At 40.4% G+C, this 18,502-nt stretch overlaps 2 protein-coding genes and 1 long non-coding RNA gene across 3 annotated transcripts; 2 read left to right on the top strand and 1 right to left on the bottom strand.

Annotated features, from left to right (window-relative positions):
- Positions 1–1,115: 1,115 nt before the first annotated feature.
- lsg1 (large 60S subunit nuclear export GTPase 1) lies at positions 1,116–9,774 on the bottom strand. The gene is made up of 14 exons (XM_085382578.1): positions 9,347–9,774; positions 8,711–8,837; positions 6,453–6,573; positions 6,270–6,356; positions 6,027–6,113; positions 5,862–5,922; positions 5,505–5,681; positions 4,970–5,332; positions 4,592–4,693; positions 4,174–4,321; positions 3,960–4,079; positions 3,602–3,681; positions 3,065–3,238; positions 1,116–1,706 (listed from the first exon to the last, which is right to left on the bottom strand). Exons 1-14 carry the CDS (start codon positions 9,443–9,445, stop codon positions 1,527–1,529), a joined length of 1,926 nt encoding a protein of 641 aa, XP_085238704.1. The 5' UTR covers positions 9,446–9,774; the 3' UTR covers positions 1,116–1,526.
- Positions 9,775–14,547: 4,773 nt separating this feature from the next.
- LOC146653211 (uncharacterized) lies at positions 14,548–15,950 on the top strand. The gene is made up of 2 exons (XM_085381262.1): positions 14,548–14,623; positions 15,343–15,950. The coding sequence occupies exons 1-2, from the start codon at positions 14,548–14,550 to the stop codon at positions 15,948–15,950; spliced, it is 684 nt and encodes a 227-aa protein (XP_085237388.1).
- A 1,191-nt stretch (positions 15,951–17,141) lies between these two features.
- Positions 17,142–18,017, top strand: LOC146653212 (uncharacterized). Its single transcript, XR_014907729.1, has 3 exons — positions 17,142–17,481; positions 17,594–17,650; positions 17,753–18,017. It is a non-coding gene; the product is annotated as an uncharacterized LOC146653212 (long non-coding RNA).
- Positions 18,018–18,502: the final 485 nt, after the last annotated feature.

The raw sequence follows: 18,502 nt of genomic DNA on the forward strand, positions 1-18,502 counted from the left end.
GTGGTCAAAAAGGATTGGATCGATTATAATTTAGAACACAGATTAGCTACAATAACAGAGTCATAAAAATACTCGAAAAACAGCTAATGTCTTTGCTTTAGACATAAACCCTTCATAAATCAGGCTGGTTTCAGTCTATCTACCAATATAAGCAAAGACATTAGACATAAAAAAAACAGAAACATCAGAAATCACTGCCACAGGTCAGGGGTGTTTGCGATTATTTATTGTATATTATTAATTTGACACTCATGGGAGTTCCCACTTGTTCCCAGGTTTACAACATTTTGTAGCTTGTAGCTATTCTGTGATGGTAAGAAAATCAACTCCAAATTTATTATCTGGTTGATAAATACTCAGTAAGAATTAGAAATGCTCTCAGATTCTTAGACACCTACAACCCTCATGTACTTCTTTAACCTCCTAGGACCTGGCGTCCACATATGTGGACATCACATTATATATATTATAGGGGTGGCTATAGCTCAGGCAGCTGGCTCCCCCAGTTTGCATGCCAAATATCCTTGGGCAAGATACTAACCCCTACTTGCTCTACGATGCATCCATCGGAGTATGAATGTGTATGAATGATAGTTACAAAGCACTCCCTGTATAGATAATAGTGCTCGTGTGAATGGGTGTGTATGGGGTTAATGTGGCGTGTTGTATAGAGTGCTTTGAGTACTCCAGGAGAAAAGCGCTATATAAGAACCAGTCCATTTTACATTTTGGGTTGTCTAGACCAAAATACCAAATTTTGCTCTACAAGGGCCTGATATCCACTTACGAGGATGTTATACTGCCTCTGTTTCATTGAAATTTAAAGCCAATGTCCTCATGAGTGGATCTCATTTTTCTCAGAAACAAAAATCTGACACAAAAAAATAAAAATCACATCATTCTTTGTTTTTACATTCATCAGGTCCCAATTAGCCCAAAGTGCAAGGAGAAATTAAAAATGCATCCCATGAAGGAGTTCGGGTAGTTTAACTTATTCAGATTACAAAACTTGCTATTTCATAGTCTTCTATTACAAATACAAAATATTGTATTTACACTGAAGCATTAAGTAATATATTGTTATGGAAATATGACAAAAAAGTGTCACACCAACATGAAAGCACGTGTTTATTCTACGTAACCCGGTTAAGTTACAAAGAGCATTGCTTTAAATGTATAAAAGTCAACATACAGTATTTTAACTGATTCATAGAGACTTTATGTGTCCTCCTTCAATACAATTTTGGATGTTGAATCGATTGGTTGCTCTTTAACTGGTGATCAGCCTGACGGAGTGCACTGCACCATTTTGTTAAAACCAGAGCCGACAGATTATGCACCTCATTAGTTAATGTCATGACGGCCTGACTTTTCCACACTCACAGGATTAAAGGGGGCCTTCATCTTTACAAAGCACTCAGAATTGATTCCCTTGGAATCACACATGAACCGTGCTTCAGGGTTTTTCCTAAAGTACAGTTCACAGATCTAAGTTGCTCAAATTAACTTAGATTTTCTGATCATAATCAGGCATCCAGATGCTTAGTAATCCGCCGTACTTTCTCCTTCTTGTTCCTGTTGCCGTGTTTTTTCCAGGGTTTGCCCACTGCCATCTCTGATTCAGCTTTGCCTGGACCCACAGGTCCACTGCCTGGTTTGTAGCCCATCACAGACTGAATTCCTTTGGAGAGTGCCCGCACGTTCTCCTAAACAGAGGTTCATCATCAACAAAAAGAAAAAATCATTTAACTTCATAATAAACTGCTCCTCTGCTGCAGACACACTTTATATTACCAAAAGTGTTCACTCGTCTGCCTTCACACTCATGTGAACTTGACTGACATCCCATTTTTAATCCATAGAGTTTGATATGATGTCCATCCAACCCTTGCAGCTATAACGGCTTCAACTCTTGTGGGAAGATTTTCCAAAAGGTTTAGGTGTGTTTATGGGAATTTTTGACCATTCTTCCAGAAGTGGATTTGTGAGATTACCACTGAGCTGCTGTCATTCCCAGTGGCTTCCACATTGTTATAATACCACTAAGGCTACGTTCACACTACAGGCGAAAGCGCATCAAATCCGATTTTTTTGACCCTATGCAACCCATATCTGATCATGGTGTGACAGTGTGAAAGGCTCAAATCCGATATTTTCAAATCCGATCTGGGTCATTTTCGTATGTGGTACTGAATCCGATACATATCCGATGTTTTAGAAAGCGACTGCTGTTTGAACGGTCATGTCGCATTAAATCCGTCTTTTACGTCACTGACACAAGACAGACGCCAAATATCAGCGCCGGAGAAGCGCCGGAGAAGACATCGCGAACGCTTCCTGGCCATCCAGCGTAGATGTCAGTGAAACTGTTGGGAAGACAACGTTGGAGAAACGTGAACATTTTATTTGTACTGTATAATCTGCAGATTCTGACAGAAATCTGCAGCTATCCTTTGAAGCACCGCTCCTCTAAAACAGCAATAAGCATAATTATTCGGTTATTTACATTATTATGTAAATAACAAAATAACTTAAAGCAAAAATTGGGAAACGTAAAGTCTGAAGTCTTTATATTAAGGGCCATCAGTCAAACAATATTGTTTGCTCTGGGTCTAAACAGAGCGCCTTGTGTGTGACATCTTCTTTTGCACATGCGGCCGCTTTGGTTCACACTAGAGCGCGTTTGCTGTCGCATTTTATTTGTAGTGTGAACAAGCAGACAAAAAAAATCGGCTTTGATCAAAAAAATCGGAATTGAGCATTAAGACCTGCAGTGTGAACGTAGCCTAAGAGTTAAGTGTGGAATATTTATTAGTGAGGAAATTTCACAACTAGCATTCGATCCCTGGAATTCACTGAGCTCCTGAGAGCATCCCATTCTTCCACAAATGTTTGTTGATGCAGTCCGCGTGACTAGGCGCTTGATTTTACACACCTGTGGGCCTGGAAGTGATTGAAACACCTGAATTCAACGATTGGGATGGGTGACAGAACACTTCTGGTAATATAGCTTATATTACAACATCTACTGACCAAAAATAAGAGATCAGCAGGAATAATTTACCTGATGGAAAAAGTTCTTGTCAACCACGTTTTCGATTCTCTTAATTTTGTGTTGTCTGTTCATTACTGTGGAGAGGTCACTGCTGTCTGAGTCTCTCTTCTCAAACTTTTTGTGCTGCGGCTGGAAGTCTTCAGCTTTTATATGTGGAGGGGGATGGCAGTGCAGAAGCTTGCCCTGTAAGGAAAAGAGCTATCTTAGGCAAAGGACGTTGTAAACATGATGCATAACGTTACAAGAGAACAGCTACACCTTACAAAAGACTGAAGACCTCCACAGTCTGCTTAAACACATAGCCGAACCACAGATGTGCTACAGCTACACTGTTTAACGCTGCAGGTGACAGAGCTGAGCCAAGATGAAAATAACTTATTTATCTCTCCTAGAATTTTCATCTGTTTTTTCCTCCCACTTTGTTAGGCTAAACATTTCATTAATGACCCACACTCACTCAACCACAGTCCAAAATTAAAACGTAAACACAAGCAACATAACTGTGTGTTTTTTCCAACCCACAACAGTTTGCAGTTGTGAACTTACGCTCACATAATCCTTCAGGACGTAACGGGCCGATCTGGACTGATCGGGCTGGCCGTGCGACGTCATGAAACCTCTCATATCTGAAACAGACAAAAAAAGAAAAGGCTATGTTATAAAACAAAGAAATTACATCAAGGGGAAAGACAGCTAGCAGCATCTAAGGGTGCCACAGTGAGGTGACAGTATCACAATTTGAGCTAGGGACCTCTGATCAAGGAGGAACACAATACATAAAATTAAATCTATAAAATAGTTTTTTTTAAAGAATCTAAGATGGTTTACTCTCTCGAGTTGTACATATTTCACCTATTGTTAATCTATTCTATCCAGACTCATGATAAATGTCTATTAGCCTCACATCCATACGCCATCAGCAGCTCTTCCGCAGTGGGCGGTCTGTCAGGGTCTTCATCTTCCCGCGGTCTGATAATATTGATGCCATAGGTGCCTTCTAACACGTGCCGAGGGATCGTCTGACATATGTGACCAATCTGTTAAGAACTACGTGTCGTAAGCATCAGAATCAATTATAAAGCAGAACAGGCAGAGTCTAGCTTTCTGTCACGTAAAGGATATGAGTGAGATCGCAGGTACGTGGTCTCTCATCTGGTCTATGGGCAGAATCCCAGAGCAGATCATCTCAGCTTTGGTAGAAACGAAGGAGGGCATGACCAGTCCTGGGCAGTCACAGAGACACAGGCCTGGCTCCACATATAACGTCTGTCATAAATGTCAAAAACAAAAACACACAAAAAACACCATCATAATCATCCATCCATCCTTTTTCAGGGGCGCGGGGGGGGGGGGGGGGGGGGGGGGGGGGGGCGCTGGAGCCTATCCCAGCTGTGTTAGGGCGAGAGGCAGGGTACACCCTGGACAGGTCGCCAGTCTGTCGCAGGTCTAACATCATTATTATAATAATTATCATTATTATTATTAAGCTTCTTGCTGGTGGAATCCCTAACCTGCATTTGAGCAGTAAGTACCTACCTGAAAGTGTTTAGTGTGTCCAGGAGTGGCTGAGACAGAAACCTTCTTGTTCCTCAGAATAGTGTTGATGGTTGAACTCTTTCCCACATTAGGATACCCGACCTGTTGGTTCCACCACATAATGAACATTTAATTGCTTTAAAATAACTCATACTGAGGAAAGTGTGGAGCTTCTTCCCCGACTATGAATCCAATTAAAATGTTTCCTGTTCCTACGATTCTAGTGAAGCATTAAAAAGCACTCCTGGTGAATTCTGCAAAGTGGTTCAAATGCTCTTACTAAATATAAATATACAACTCGATCCCAAAATTCAAAGGCGGTGTGGCTACAGCATGCAATTTACGCTAGACTGACAGATAGATGGTCCTTTTACTCACCAGTCCCACTGTCAGCTGCCCTTCTTTAACCCTGGAGCCGTTGTGAACAGCCTTGAACATTTCCAGCAGCTCATCCTTGCGCAGCAGACGGCTGGAGTTGTGGAAAGATGCATCAGATGAACCAGCAGTCTCTCCCTCTGCTTCTTCCTCGCCTTCTGAACAGGTCTTCCAGTCCTCCTCATCTACGCTTACCTCTTCCTGCTCTTCCTCTATGTCACTCTGTTCTCCCCCGTTGTCCTCATCCTCCTTATTCTTTACCTCTTCCTCTCCATCTGCACCTTTCTGACTCACATCTTCTTTAATTTTCCATCCTCCTTCTTCTGGATCACTCTCTTCACACTCTGGATCGGCCACCTCCATGCCCTGTGAGGGGACAAGTTTCTGCACTATTTTTCACTGGGATTAAAGACGGCAGGATGACGCCAAAAGGTGACTTTTTCTTCAGTACAATAAATTATCTGTTCCCTAAAAAAAAATGCAAATGCATCACAGTTCAGAGAAGAGAGAAAAGTTCATCAAGCCTCCGCGCTCTCACCTTTTCCTCTGCATCCAGCCTGTTGCCTTCAGCCAGAGCAGACCAGAAAACTGCCCTCAGCCCCTCTTTCTCAAAGTATTTGGCCCAGACTCGCCTCTGCTCCCTGGTCAGTAGATCAGCTTTGTTCACCAGAAGCATGTTCACCTTATGCTCTGAAACTTCTTTAACATAGGACTCCTGGTGCCACACAACCAGAGAATTATTACAATCACTGGAGTACAGTTTAAACGTACGTAATGATGGATACAAGCAAATGTTGACAGATGAAATATGCAAAATGATTAAACAAAGTGCAATTATTTTCATATATGAAACCAGATTTCTATCATCTGTCCACTATTGAAACAAAGCACTTACAAGGTCCAGACATCTGAACAGCAAAGGATTTCTGGCATCAACAATTTGAACAACGACGTCACTAAAATAAGAAAAAATAAATATTTGTTTTTTTTTCCCCCTCAGCATCACATAATGAGAACAGATTCCTCAGGAAATGTGATATGCTGTTGATTTGGGTTCTACCTCCTCTCAATCACTCTCCACAGCTGTCTCCAAAATTCAAGGTTTCTCTCAAACGGGGTGAGAATTAACTTCTGCTCCTCTTCCAGCCTTTGAAGAGAACACTTGTAATTAGATTATAGGCAACAATAATCCAGCACAAATGTATCATAAGTCATTAATTAGAAAATTTTGAATGGTTATCCCTGCATTTCACTACTGATTCTTAACACCAAAAGTGACTCAGAGTACAGAAAAGCTGCATACTGTGCAAGTGCTCGTCTCCACTCCAAGAAGCTGTCTTTCTCTGTCTGTTGAAGCTCGTCTGGACTGGTGCTTTCATCCCAGTGGGGTCTTATAACAAGGAAATACACAACAGATCTTATCAATGCAACATATTATTTATACGTTAGACAAATTAACCTGTAAAAACATGTCGACTCAAATCACCGTCTCGGAATTCTGAGGAAATGTTTGTTGTCTTCGTGCAGCTTCATCAGTTCGCTTTTCTCCTCAGCTGTTAATAAGCCCGCTCGAGCTTCTGCCGGCACAAACTTGATATTGAGCTTCTCTAAGAAAACACAGAAATGAATGAAAGTGATTAGATTAACAAGCAGAATCAAAAAGGCAGATCTGCAGTGGAGATCACATAATATTTAAGACAAAAAATACTTAAAAACACAGGAAGAATTACTTCTGTTAGGTTTATACACGTAAATATTGTGGACTAAAATTCGATGTGGAAGGCTCATTCCCAGTTATCGCAAACACTCGATTGCAGTTGTTGCTACCCAAGGACAACCAGTTGCTAGGTTTATGGGGACAATTACTTTTCCACATAGAACCAGGCAGCTTTGATTTGTCTTTTTCCCTTAGTAAATGATGTCATCATTGAACAATTATCTTTGTCTAATTTATCATTTAATTTGTTGATGTCCTGAAATGTGCAAGTGTGACAATTATTCAAAAAAATAAGAATTCAGAAATGGGACAAATACTTTTTCAGAGCACTGTAGTTTCCCATGTTTAATAAGTAAAAAAAAGAAACATACAGTGGGGCAAAAAAGTATTTAGTCAGCCACTGATTGTGCAAGTTCCCCCACTTAAAATGATGACAGAGGTCAGTAATTTGCACCAGAGGTACACTTCAACTGTGAGAGACAGAATGTGAAAAAAAAAATCCATGAATCCACATGGTAGGATTTGTAAAGAATTTATTCGTAAATCAGGGTGGAAAATAAGTATTTGGTCAATAACAAAAATACAACTCAATACTTTGTAACATAACCTTTGTTGGCAATAACAGAGGTCAAACGTTTACTATAGGTCTTTACCAGGTTTGCACACACAGTAGCTGGTATTTTGGCCCATTCCTCCATGCAGATCTTCTCGAGAGCAGTGATGTTTTGGGGCTGTCGCCGAGCAACACGGACTTTCAACTCCCGCCACAGATTTTCTATGGGGTTGAGGTCTGGAGACTGGCTAGGCCACTCCAGGACTTTCAAATGCTTCTTACGGAGCCACTCCTTTGTTGCCCGGGCGGTGTGTTTTGGATCATTGTCATGTTGGAAGACCCAGCCTCGTTTCATCTTCAAAGTTCTCACTGATGGAAGGAGGTTTTGGCTCAAAATCTCACGATACATGGCCCCATTCATTCTGTCCTTAACACGGATCAGTCGCCCTGTCCCCTTGGCAGAAAAACAGCCCCATAGCATGATGTTTCCACCCCCATGCTTCACAGTAGGTATGGTGTTCTTGGGATGCAACTCAGTATTCTTCGTCCTCCAAACACGACGAGTTGAGTTTATACCAAAAAGTTCTACTTTGGTTTCATCTGACCACATGACATTCTCCCAATCCTCTGCTGTATCATCCATGTGCTCTCTGGCAAACTTCAGACGGGCCTGGACATGCACTGGCTTCAGCAGCGGAACACGTCTGGCACTGCGGGATTTGATTCCCTGCCGTTGTAGTGTGTTACTGATGGTGACCTTTGTTACTTTGGTCCCAGCTCTCTGCAGGTCATTCACCAGGTCCCCCCGTGTGGTTCTGGGATCTTTGCTCACCGTTCTCATGATCATTTTGACCCCACGGGATGAGATCTTGCGTGGAGCCCCAGATCGAGGGAGATTATCAGTGGTCTTGTATGTCTTCCATTTTCTGATGATTGCTCCCACAGTTGATTTTTTCACACCAAGCTGCTTGCCTATTGTAGATTCACTCTTCCCAGTCTGGTGCAGGTCTACAATACTTTTCCTGGTGTCCTTCGAAAGCTCTTTGGTCTTGGCCATGGCGGAGTTTGGAGTGTGACTGTTTGAGGCTGTGGACAGGTGTCTTTTATACAGATGATGAGTTCAAACAGGTGCCATTCATACAGGTAACGAGTGGGGGACAGAAAAGCTTCTTACAGAAGACGTTACAGGTCTGTGAGAGCCAGAGATTTTCCTTGTTTGAGGTGACCAAATACTTATTTTCCACCCTAATTTACGAATAAATTCTTTACAAATCCTACCATGTGAATTCATGGATTTTTTTTTCACATTCTGTCTCTCACAGTTGAAGTGTACCTCTGGTGCAAATTACTGACCTCTGTCATCATTTTAAGTGGGGGAACTTGCACAATCGGTGGCTGACTAAATACTTTTTTGCCCCACTGTACCTACAATTCACCTGAAAACTAAACATGAGTGAATCAAATTGTTATTTACCTGCAACAAACTCTGTTCCTGCCAGTTCAGCTGTGGCCAGAAAGTCATCCATGGAACTTTGTTCTGTCACTGACTGTAGGTTCAGCCGCCCCCAGTCGTAGCCATCATTCAGTTCACTGGTGTGGAGCTGAAAATATAAAGAAAAAACAATGACAACAAACTTTCAGTAGCTTGACCAGCAGTAAGTGCATGTGAAAAAGCGTCGAGATTAAACAAAGCAGCTGTGACTGGGACATCATCGCCAAATAGCGGATCATTTTCACATCCTTGCATCAAAACCACCCTTTGACTTGTTCTAAAAATAGTTGAGATTTTGTTAAAACAATTTCCCAGAAAAGTTTATCCCCATTACAAACGTACCCCAGTCATTCATTTATTTACGTAATAGTCCTTGCGCATTAGTTCGTTTGCTCTAAAACAACAGCATCAGTAAATTTACATCCTGGTAAGCCCGTGTGGGGTGATCGTAACACTAATACTAACAGCTAAGTGGAATTAAAAAAGTTGAGTGGCATTTAAAAACGGGGTCACAACTGCTTAGGGGATGATACTATATCACGAAAGGTCTCATATCTATATCTGTGATTATCTGAATACGTTTAACACAAACTAAAAAAAAAAAAACCTGTGTCATACCCAAGAGTCGCCCCTTTTGTTTCCCCGGCCTGCCTGGAGCCTCTCCTTGATCAGAGCTCTGCCCAGCACGGCTCCTCCGCCCGCCTTCTTCTTGCCCATAATAGCCTCCGATGCTGTCACTTCACAAAACACAGGAGGAATACAAAACTGAAGAATACTGCGGCCAGCCACTCGCTTCAGAGACCCATGTGCACTACCTACAGCCTTGTTGTCGTAAAAACCGGAGATGGAACAAACCAAACGATTAACATATCCGGACAATTAAATTGGTGTTGGACTTTAGAAGTCATGTTATTTTATAAAAAGCTACCCTTTATATTCTTTATACTGTTAATAAAATAAACTCTAAAACAGTAACATACATTATCTTATAATTTATCTTATCTGATAAATACAGGCGGGAGAGTAGCTGTGGTACATTCCGGTTACACGCTCAGCGGTTAAATGTGCCCTGAAGAAACACCGACAGAAACAACATGAGTTCCTCGTGTGTCACACTTGGGAGTAATCGGGATGTTAGAATTAGATCAGAAAAGAGTATATCTGTACTGTGCGATACTTCTAAAGGCAAATTGCTTTCCATACTTTGGTATCGTTCCAGTACAACGTAAATGCAGTACTACACATAGTTTTACCCTATAAAGACAGCTTAAATGGGAGAAAGCAGTGTGATTTATGAGATAATTCATCATTCTGAACACATTTTAATGACCACCTTTTAATGTCAACAATAATTAGTTAATGCAAGAAAAAAAACATAACTTTCAGACTATCCTGTATTTTGAAATTGGGTGTTTTGGAGACATGGAATGTAAATGTGCATGTCTCTAAAGGACTTTGCGTCAGCATCTGTTGTTTAGATGTGTTATGGGCTATAAATAAAATGACAGTCAATACAAAAAGGTTCAGTCATTTTTCATAGTGCATGTTTGAGATATATTTTTTCATTAACAAAACCACCAACACAACACAGTTAACACAGTTCAGTGGGCTACATACTGAACTTAGAGGAGAGAAACAAAGTAACAATCATATCTCCCTAGTATTGATTAGATACCAATATCAGTGTTGGTATTGACAGTATCAATATCTGGACTGATCCTCCCACCCCTGGGGTATATGGCCCTCTCAATCTGAGCTGTCCCTCAGATCGGGGTATAGTTAGAAGGGCAAGAGTGAGATGTTTTGGACACCTCCTAAAACGGAGGGAGGATGCCTGGCACCAGCAGCAGCAGCAGCTCATAGGGGAACAAACCATCCCCTTGGTGCCTCTCAGGAAGCTGCTGAACAGACAGTGCTACTACAAACCCCTGGTGGAGCGCAGCCGGAGTGCACCAAAATTGGGCTCTATCACGGAGGACTTGGTGGGGGAGGAAGAGGAGGAGAAAGCAATGCACTTTGAGTGTGAGGACATTCTGGACACGGACAATGATTGTGGTGCCAATGGCAAACAAGAGTTGACTCAAATTATTAATGACTTGGGAGAGATGAGCATAGGAAACGACGATGTTTTCAGGGGTTTTTTTTTCTGCGCTGCAGAAAATTGTAAAACTACTGTGAACTTGGTGGATCTGTCCAGATATTTGACTGGAAACTACTTCTATGAATGAGTGGTTCAAAAATGTGTAAGTGAAAAGCTGCCACATTTCAGGTCCCAAAGTCAAACGAACACTGAGGGATCACTGAGAGCTAAAAACGGTCCAACTTCTTTCATCTTTAATAAAATGATCAGCGTTGCTGCTTTACCAGGTTTAACAATTAAGTTTAACATCCAGGCATCCATGAAAACAGAGTTTATTCTATTTAGCTGAGTTAGAGGTTAGCGGGAAGTTAGCTCGCTAGTTTCCACCTAAACATGATCCTCATAATCAGTGTTACTAATTCATACACTGGTTTATCATCTAGACTTTTTGTCTCATCCAGCACCATGATCAGGTCCAGTTTTTATTTCATCTTTGATTTTTCAGCTGCTGTGCCTGAGCAGCCTCCAAGAGACCCTTTGTTGCAGTTAGTCTTTCTCCAGAAGCCATCTGGCTGCTTGATCCAGCTCTGGCTGCTGCACCGGGAAAGAGCAGTGAGGAGGTGGATTGATGAATGAAATTCATAACAAAAATTCATAATGGACTTTTTCCATTTAGAAATGATAAAAATCAGCTTTCTTTTTAATTGCTATTAACTGACAGTCAGATAACCAGCTTTTAAAAACATATTCATAAACACTTTGCAGTCAACAAAATTTGCACAGAGGTTATAGATGAAATAAAAGTATCACGTGTGTTCAAGGTGTGTTTATAACTCTGTTATTGTACATATTCTGTGTTATACATCATAATCATTCCAGTCATTTTTTTTACTGTTTTAATCTTTATAAAACTGTTATTTATTTATTTATTTTTGTGATTTCTGCTGCCCTATTGGTCTGGTCCAGAGGCGGAGCCAGACATTTGAAACACCCGGGGCTTAGCCCAAAGAGTAGTATGCATGTGGGATTTTTTTTTTTTTTTTTTGGGGGGGGGGGGGGGGGGGGGGGGGTGTAGAAATGACTAAAAGATTAATAGGCTCTGTTCAAAAAAGAATGACTTCATATAGGGAAAAATATATATCACATGTGCAGGACACCTTAAACTAGTTTTTTAATTAAGCAGCAAGGCAGAACAAGGTCAGGGCTGTATCAAGACACGAGGACTAAACCCCAATTCAACCAGACCCAGAACTGATCCAGAATTAAAACAGGACTACAACAGTTCAAAATCAGGACTACTGAGGACTTAACCAAGACAGAACCAGAATCAGAACTAGATGATAGCACTAAAAATCATCATAGACCTGCACTACACTTATTTTTTAATTCTACCAAAGTACAATATTTAGATTGAGAAAAGTTTATATAATTATTTAGCCTTGTTGTGCAAACAAGCCTGCAGAACTTAATAAATACAGAATTTGAAAAATAACAAACCTAAAAAGAAACACTAGGTACGAGATACATGAGGACCTATGATACGGTGATACTTTTGGTAAACAACCATTTGACTAACATGTGTGTCTCACCTGCTCTTGTTCATCTGTTCTGTCCTCGTTCTCCTCTCTCTCCCTCTTTGTGCTGACAATCATCAAATATACAGTTGAAACCAGATATTTACTCTTCAGATAAAAACACTTTTTTAATTGTAACATCAAATCAGACTAAATGTTTATTTTTTTAGATTGATAAATATAAAAACATATTTGTTAACTTTAAGAGTAAAGAGAGAAACTATCTGTATTTCTTAATTGCAAATGGCACCAAATTGTATTCAAACTTGAGCCACATTTATGGAGCTCCACAGTTCTTTTCCTGGTGTTTTGGTTGATATCTCTTGATTTTCCCATGTCAAAGAAACAGGCTCTGTGTTTTGCCTTATATGCATCCACAGCTGTGCCACCAATTTACTCACATGGACTCTACTAACCTATCAGAAGCTTCTTCAGCTCAGAATGGAATCGTCTGGAGTTTTCTTATTAATTAACAATAAATTTAGTGTACATGTACTCCTAAATTTGATGAAAGTGATAAAAATAGCTCTGTCTCTCTTTATTCTGAAATTTAACTAATTCAAAATATATTTCAATATTTATCTAAAACAAAAGTTTACTCTAAATTGATGTTGTACAGTAAAAATGTTTTATGTTTTCTCCCTAAAGTGTATGTAAATATCTGGTTACAAATGTGAATATCCTGCTGTGTACTGAAATCCCTCTTGTTTTGCATAGAAATATACTGAACAACATACAAAGCATAATATATAAAATAACATTTACCTGAGTTTTTTCTTTGAAAGAACCCTCGAATGTCCATTCTTATATTTCAGTACATAACTGAAACCGATTTAGTCGGGGAGGGTAAGAACTGAAAATATGAAATAAACACACGTAAGCTAAGACTCTCTAAAAAAATAGCATTTGTTCGGCTTTTCATTTTGCCATTTGTTGATTCACTTGAAGAGCAAGTAACGTAATATTGGTCAAGTGATCAGTTTCATATCAATCTTTCGTGATGCACCGTCATATTTACATTATTTTTACGGTACGAATGATTTGCTTTGGTACCTGGTCAAACTTAAGCTCTCCTTAGTATGGCTGGCTCCGTCTCTCCAACAGCGTACTCACGGGCAGCAGCTGCCCCGCCCCCTCGCTCAGTCGCTTAGTGCCTGAGCTTGGATCATACCAATATCAGGGGGGGATTCACGCACAGTCGTAAATTCCCACAGTGTGCACTATGTGCTTCGAATATTGTGTGTACTTTTTGTTTTATACAGTTGTCAGCCAGGCATCTAACTATGAAAAAATTACACTCCAAAATACCCCGGGCTTCTGACAAAACAACCCGGGCTTAAGCCCCGTAAGCCACCCCCACGCTCCGCCCCTGGTCTGGTCTCTCTTGAAAATCTGAGAATGTGATATTCATAATAAAAGGATTTAAGTTTACTGCCAAAAAATGATTGCACTTCATAACAGAAATGTGCTAACTGGCTTGAAATAGATTGAAACTGTTATGAGATTGCTTCAGGGAGCAGACATGACACCGTCTTTTAGGTTTCGCCATCACTTTGTATTATGCGCACAACACCACCCTCCTCTGGCTTCCACATGAACTGCACCTTAAACATCAACTGTTTACAAATGTCATGACACAAACAAACGTTTCAATACCGTAAATCACTTTTTGGACTGCGATCACTTTTTGGCACAACATCGGCTCTGATAACATTTAAAGCGCACTGAAAAACTATTCTTTAATGCTAAAAACCCATTATCAATTGTAATTATTTATTTATTCATTTAAATTTCAGATATCGATCTTCATTTTTGTAAACTGGTGAATTAATGATTTTTTAAAGAATTAAAACGACAAAGTTTGGCAATATATTTTTTAAAAAGGATGAATAAAACAGTAAAATAAAATGAGAAATATATATATTTTTTAAAATCTATGATAATTAGACGAACTTTATTTTAAATAAATAAAATTGATTTTCGGTGGCACTGGGTGTCATGGTGATGATGACGTGTTTGAGTGCAGGTATAAAAGCAGGAGGAAAAAGTGGAATTCGGGTTTCACGTTTGAGCGCAAACAGGAGCTTTTTCCCACTAGTGCTGTGAAAACTCGGATTTTTCAAGCTACAGCTAACGTTTGAAAATCTTCAAGAAGGATTTGCAAAATGACTTCTTCAGACTTGAGTCGCGAGACGCACCTGCTCTCCCTTTTCATTGAGGAGGTGTTAGATCAACGCTATGGTGAGTACAGCAGGCTAATATGTCAGAGTGCTAGCAAACAAATACAACTTAGATTTTTGTCTTTTATTGTTTGGAAGTAAGACTTCATGAGTGTTAACATTTAGGATGAGATGTTTCATACTTGAGTAACATCAATTTTAACATGTGCCAGTACACTATAAAGATGGCGCCATGTTTTTTTTTAATTGCTAACGACTTAAGGCGTTGGAGGACGCTGACGTCAGCGCGCGGCCGTTTTTGCATGTAGAGGGTTTGAGTTGACATGTTTGGGCTGCTGGCGCTGAGTTATACGTGAAAGTTTCATAGATTGTGAATGTGTAAAGCTGGAGAAGCTGGAGTTTTAAAAGTTCGCAGAGTCGCAGGATGAGTTTGAGATTGAAACAGTGTGTGCCTGCAATAAGGAGGTGGGAGGTTTCTCACCTAAATGTAGCTGCTTTATCCTCAAAATATCGATGCTCAACTAATATGAAGATATTACTCCTTAATGTGAATGCGTATTAAAACCTCAGTGAAAATCCACGCAGCCTTACACCACATGGAAACTTTTACCAGGTGAAAAATGTGAAGGCTTTCATAAACAATGAGTTCTGCTGGGAGCTTCTTACTGTTTGTGTGGAAGAGCTTATGATGATGTAAAGCCATGTCTGGACAATTTAAATCCAGGCTTTAATTTGTGTGATCACATGATTAACGTAGACGCACGCTTTGCTTTCTCGTAGCTGATCTGGTGAGTCCAGTCACTGCACCTCAGATGGTCGTCACTAACTTGAGGAACCGTGAACTGAGCAGGAGGCATCTGAACTCCATGTCTCACCTGGTCCTCACTCTTTACCATAGCCTGGTGACTGGGTCCAAGGACTTTCCTTGCATACCTTTTAAAGGATGGTTCCACCGGGACCTGGTGACGACACCATTTGTCAATGTGAGGCAGAGCCAGAGAGAGAACACCACTCCTTCTCCTCCTACGGACTCACCAGCTGGCATGATGCTGCCGCCTGCGGGCTCCAGCTCTCATCCACGCTTCCTGACTCCAGTTCTTCCAGAGAAAGCAGATCTTGCTGTGCTGAAGGCAGATCGGAGGAACTGTGTCCGCACCCTGACTGTCGACGGCCTCCCCGTCACCAGAGTCATCTCCACTGTTTACCAAACAGAGGACACTGAGATGAAGAACCGCTGGAGAGTAACAGACTACAGCGCGGACGGCAGAGTTCTCACTTCGGTGCTCTGCCGTTTTCTAAATATGTCGGCAGAGCGTGCTAAGAGGAAGGCGGAGGAAGAGAGCAGCATCCGGAGCCCGACTCAAGCAAGGAAGCGCTTGAGATTATAATATACAGTGAAGCATGTCGAACGTCAGCAAGCCTGAACAAAGTGGTAAGTAGTAAACAGTGCTTAAGGTTGTTTCTAAAAGAATGTCCTAAAATATTTGAAAATCGTCGAGGTTTTAACTTTTATTCTTTCTTTTCTGCCTCTTGTTTCTAAAAGTCAGGCAAAAGAGTCACGCTGCGAAGAAACACCACACAGAAGATTTTCCCTCAGTAAAATGGTAAATATTTTCATCTTGTTATGACGTTTGCTCACAATAACCAGGAGTGTTTCTGAAGTGATTCACTCTCATTTGGTGTTATTTGATCCAAAGACAACTGAGGGTCTTCAGAGCAGCGTGAACGGGCGTCATCTGAGAGCAAGACAGTCCTGGCGCCTTTGTGGTTCCCTCCAGGTACTCCAGCTTCATCCCACAGTCCAGAGAGATGCAGTTAGGTTGAATGTGAGTGTGAATGGTTGTCTGTTTCTCTGTGTTAGACTGACCTGTCCAGGTTATACCCCCGCCTCTGGCCCCATAACAGCTGGGATGGCTCCAATGGTTAAGCAGAAGAAATGGATGGAAGGATGATCCAAAGAGAAACATTGAAGGCCCTCTCACAAAAAAAGATAAGAACTCCTTTTGCACATTGTTGAAACATCCTGAAAGTTATTTGTTGTGTTTAGAAACTGGTTGAACTGTCATTAGAGTTTGTTTCGACTTGTTGTTCATTTCTTATTCGGTTCAGCTGTGTTTCTATGTGTCCTTAGTTCCCATAATCAGCCTCCTGTGTGTAAATATAGTGTCAGTCTCCCTTTGTCCCTTGTCAGAGTGTTAGTCTCCGTCCCCTCGTGTTTCCTTGCCTCAGTAGTTCTGTTTCCTACAGTTTTCCCCCAGTATAGGTTTTGGTTAGACTTTTTCAGTTCCCTTTGTCAGTCTTTGTATTTGGTATTTCCTCATCAGTCTCATCACTTTCCTCTCCAGAAAGAAAACAATAAAAAGACCTGAAGAGACGTCTATGCAAACGCTCTCATTGTGAAAGATAAGTATACATCCAACTAATCTGTGACTCTGTCACAGCTCTGATCAGCAATTCTTTCAGGTTTGTCTGTTTTGATGATGTTATTAATTGTTATTATCCTTTATCCAGTTAACTTTCAGAGAGGAGCGGAGGGAGGAGCGAAGCCAGCGTGCTCTGTAAACTGTCATTAAAAAAAAGATAAGTATATATTGATTTTATATTATTATGACAGCTCCTCCTCAGTGAACACTTCCTCTAGTTGCTGAAATCATTTACTAATTTTTTTCTTCCCATTTGTCTTTTGTTTTTCAGAGAAAACAGAGGAGCCAAGGTGACATTAAGACCTAAGACAGGACGGATTGAACCCTTTCTCGTAAAAAGATAAGTATTCACTCTGCTTTTAATCAGAATATTGATAAATATCTAAAATTCTGCTCACCTGGTTGATAAAGTTACTAAAATGATTCCCTCTTTTCTGTCATTTGTCCTTTAGAGAGAAGATGAGGAGAGTGAACGTCAGCAAGAATGAACAAAGTGGTAAGAAGTAAATAGTGTTTAAGGTTGTTTCTAAAATATCCCAAACATTAAAAAAATTGTTGAGGTTTTAACTTTTATTCTTTCTTTTCTGCCTCTTGTTTCTAAATGTCAGGAAAAAGAGCCAAGATGAGAAGAAACTCCACACAGAAGATTTTCCCTCAGTAAAATGGTAAATACATTCATCATGTTATGACGTTTGCTCACAATAACCAGGAGTGTTTCTGAAGTGATTCACTCTCATTTGGTGTTATTTGGTGTTTGTCTTTGAAAGGAGAGGAGCAGTAACGACACTGGGAGACAAACAACAGGATGATCCAAAGAGAAACATCAAAGGCCCTCTCACCAGCTTTCATTTATTAAATTTGTCTTTACTGAACGATTTCTGGTGTGTACTTGTGTTGATACTCAGACAACAGCTCGTCTTTCTGTTTGTGCTGGAAGATTCAGGCAAACACATATTACATATATATGATTGTTATATGACACAGTTTCACAGTTAGTGCTATATGATAATGATAAGGTCCAGTTTAATGGTATTGCTAGTGTCTAATGAAATGAACACGTGATTTTCAGATCCAGCAAAGTGAAGATTTTTCACTGTGGATAAATTACATGGAAACGTTTAATGAGTCATCAGCTATTTCACTACAAAGATGATGTGATTAAAGGTTCTCATACATGCAGGTCAGAAGTTTTGCTCCATCCTGGATGTTAAATGCTGATCAATGTTTACACATATCTGCACATTTCTAACAGCTCATTTCACAGGTCATCAGTCTCCTGACTGCATATGCAGAGTTTTATCATCACGTGTTCATGGCAGACAAACATAATTATGAATTCTTGTTTTAGTTCCATTCAGTCACTCAACATCAGGTGTCTGCTTGTCCTGAGCTGTGAGAACTACAGTGAGTTGCTTTCCTCTTTAGCTTAGTATTAATAAACCAGGTCGTAGGTGGGCACCTGCATCAAGGAGTCAAGAAGCATATTTTATTGTTTAATGGTGAAAACAATGGATTGT

This window comes from Rhamphochromis longiceps, linkage group LG15 (assembly GCF_057381845.1).
Source record: "Rhamphochromis longiceps isolate RC_006_pf linkage group LG15, R_longiceps_female_GT1.1, whole genome shotgun sequence".
Lineage (NCBI taxonomy): Eukaryota > Metazoa > Chordata > Actinopteri > Cichliformes > Cichlidae > Rhamphochromis > Rhamphochromis longiceps.

What these genes read in the sequence shown, in the direction of transcription:
- lsg1 (XM_085382578.1), bottom strand. Translation starts at nt 9,445, where the DNA reads ATGGGCAAGAAGAAGGCGGGCGGAGGAGCCGTGCTGGGCAGAGCTCTG. An exon ending in TTCCTCAGAATTCCGAGACG is followed by an intron (nt 6,357 to 6,452) that starts GTGATTTGAGTC and finishes CCTTGTTATAAG; the next exon opens with ACCCCACTGGGATGAAAGCA. An exon ending in ACAAGAACTTTTTCCATCAG is followed by an intron (nt 1,707 to 3,064) that starts GTAAATTATTCC and finishes ACCTCTGTTTAG; the next exon opens with GAGAACGTGCGGGCACTCTC.
- LOC146653211 (XM_085381262.1), top strand. Translation starts at nt 14,548, where the DNA reads ATGACTTCTTCAGACTTGAGTCGCGAGACGCACCTGCTCTCCCTTTTC. An exon ending in GGTGTTAGATCAACGCTATG is followed by an intron (nt 14,624 to 15,342) that starts GTGAGTACAGCA and finishes GCTTTCTCGTAG; the next exon opens with CTGATCTGGTGAGTCCAGTC.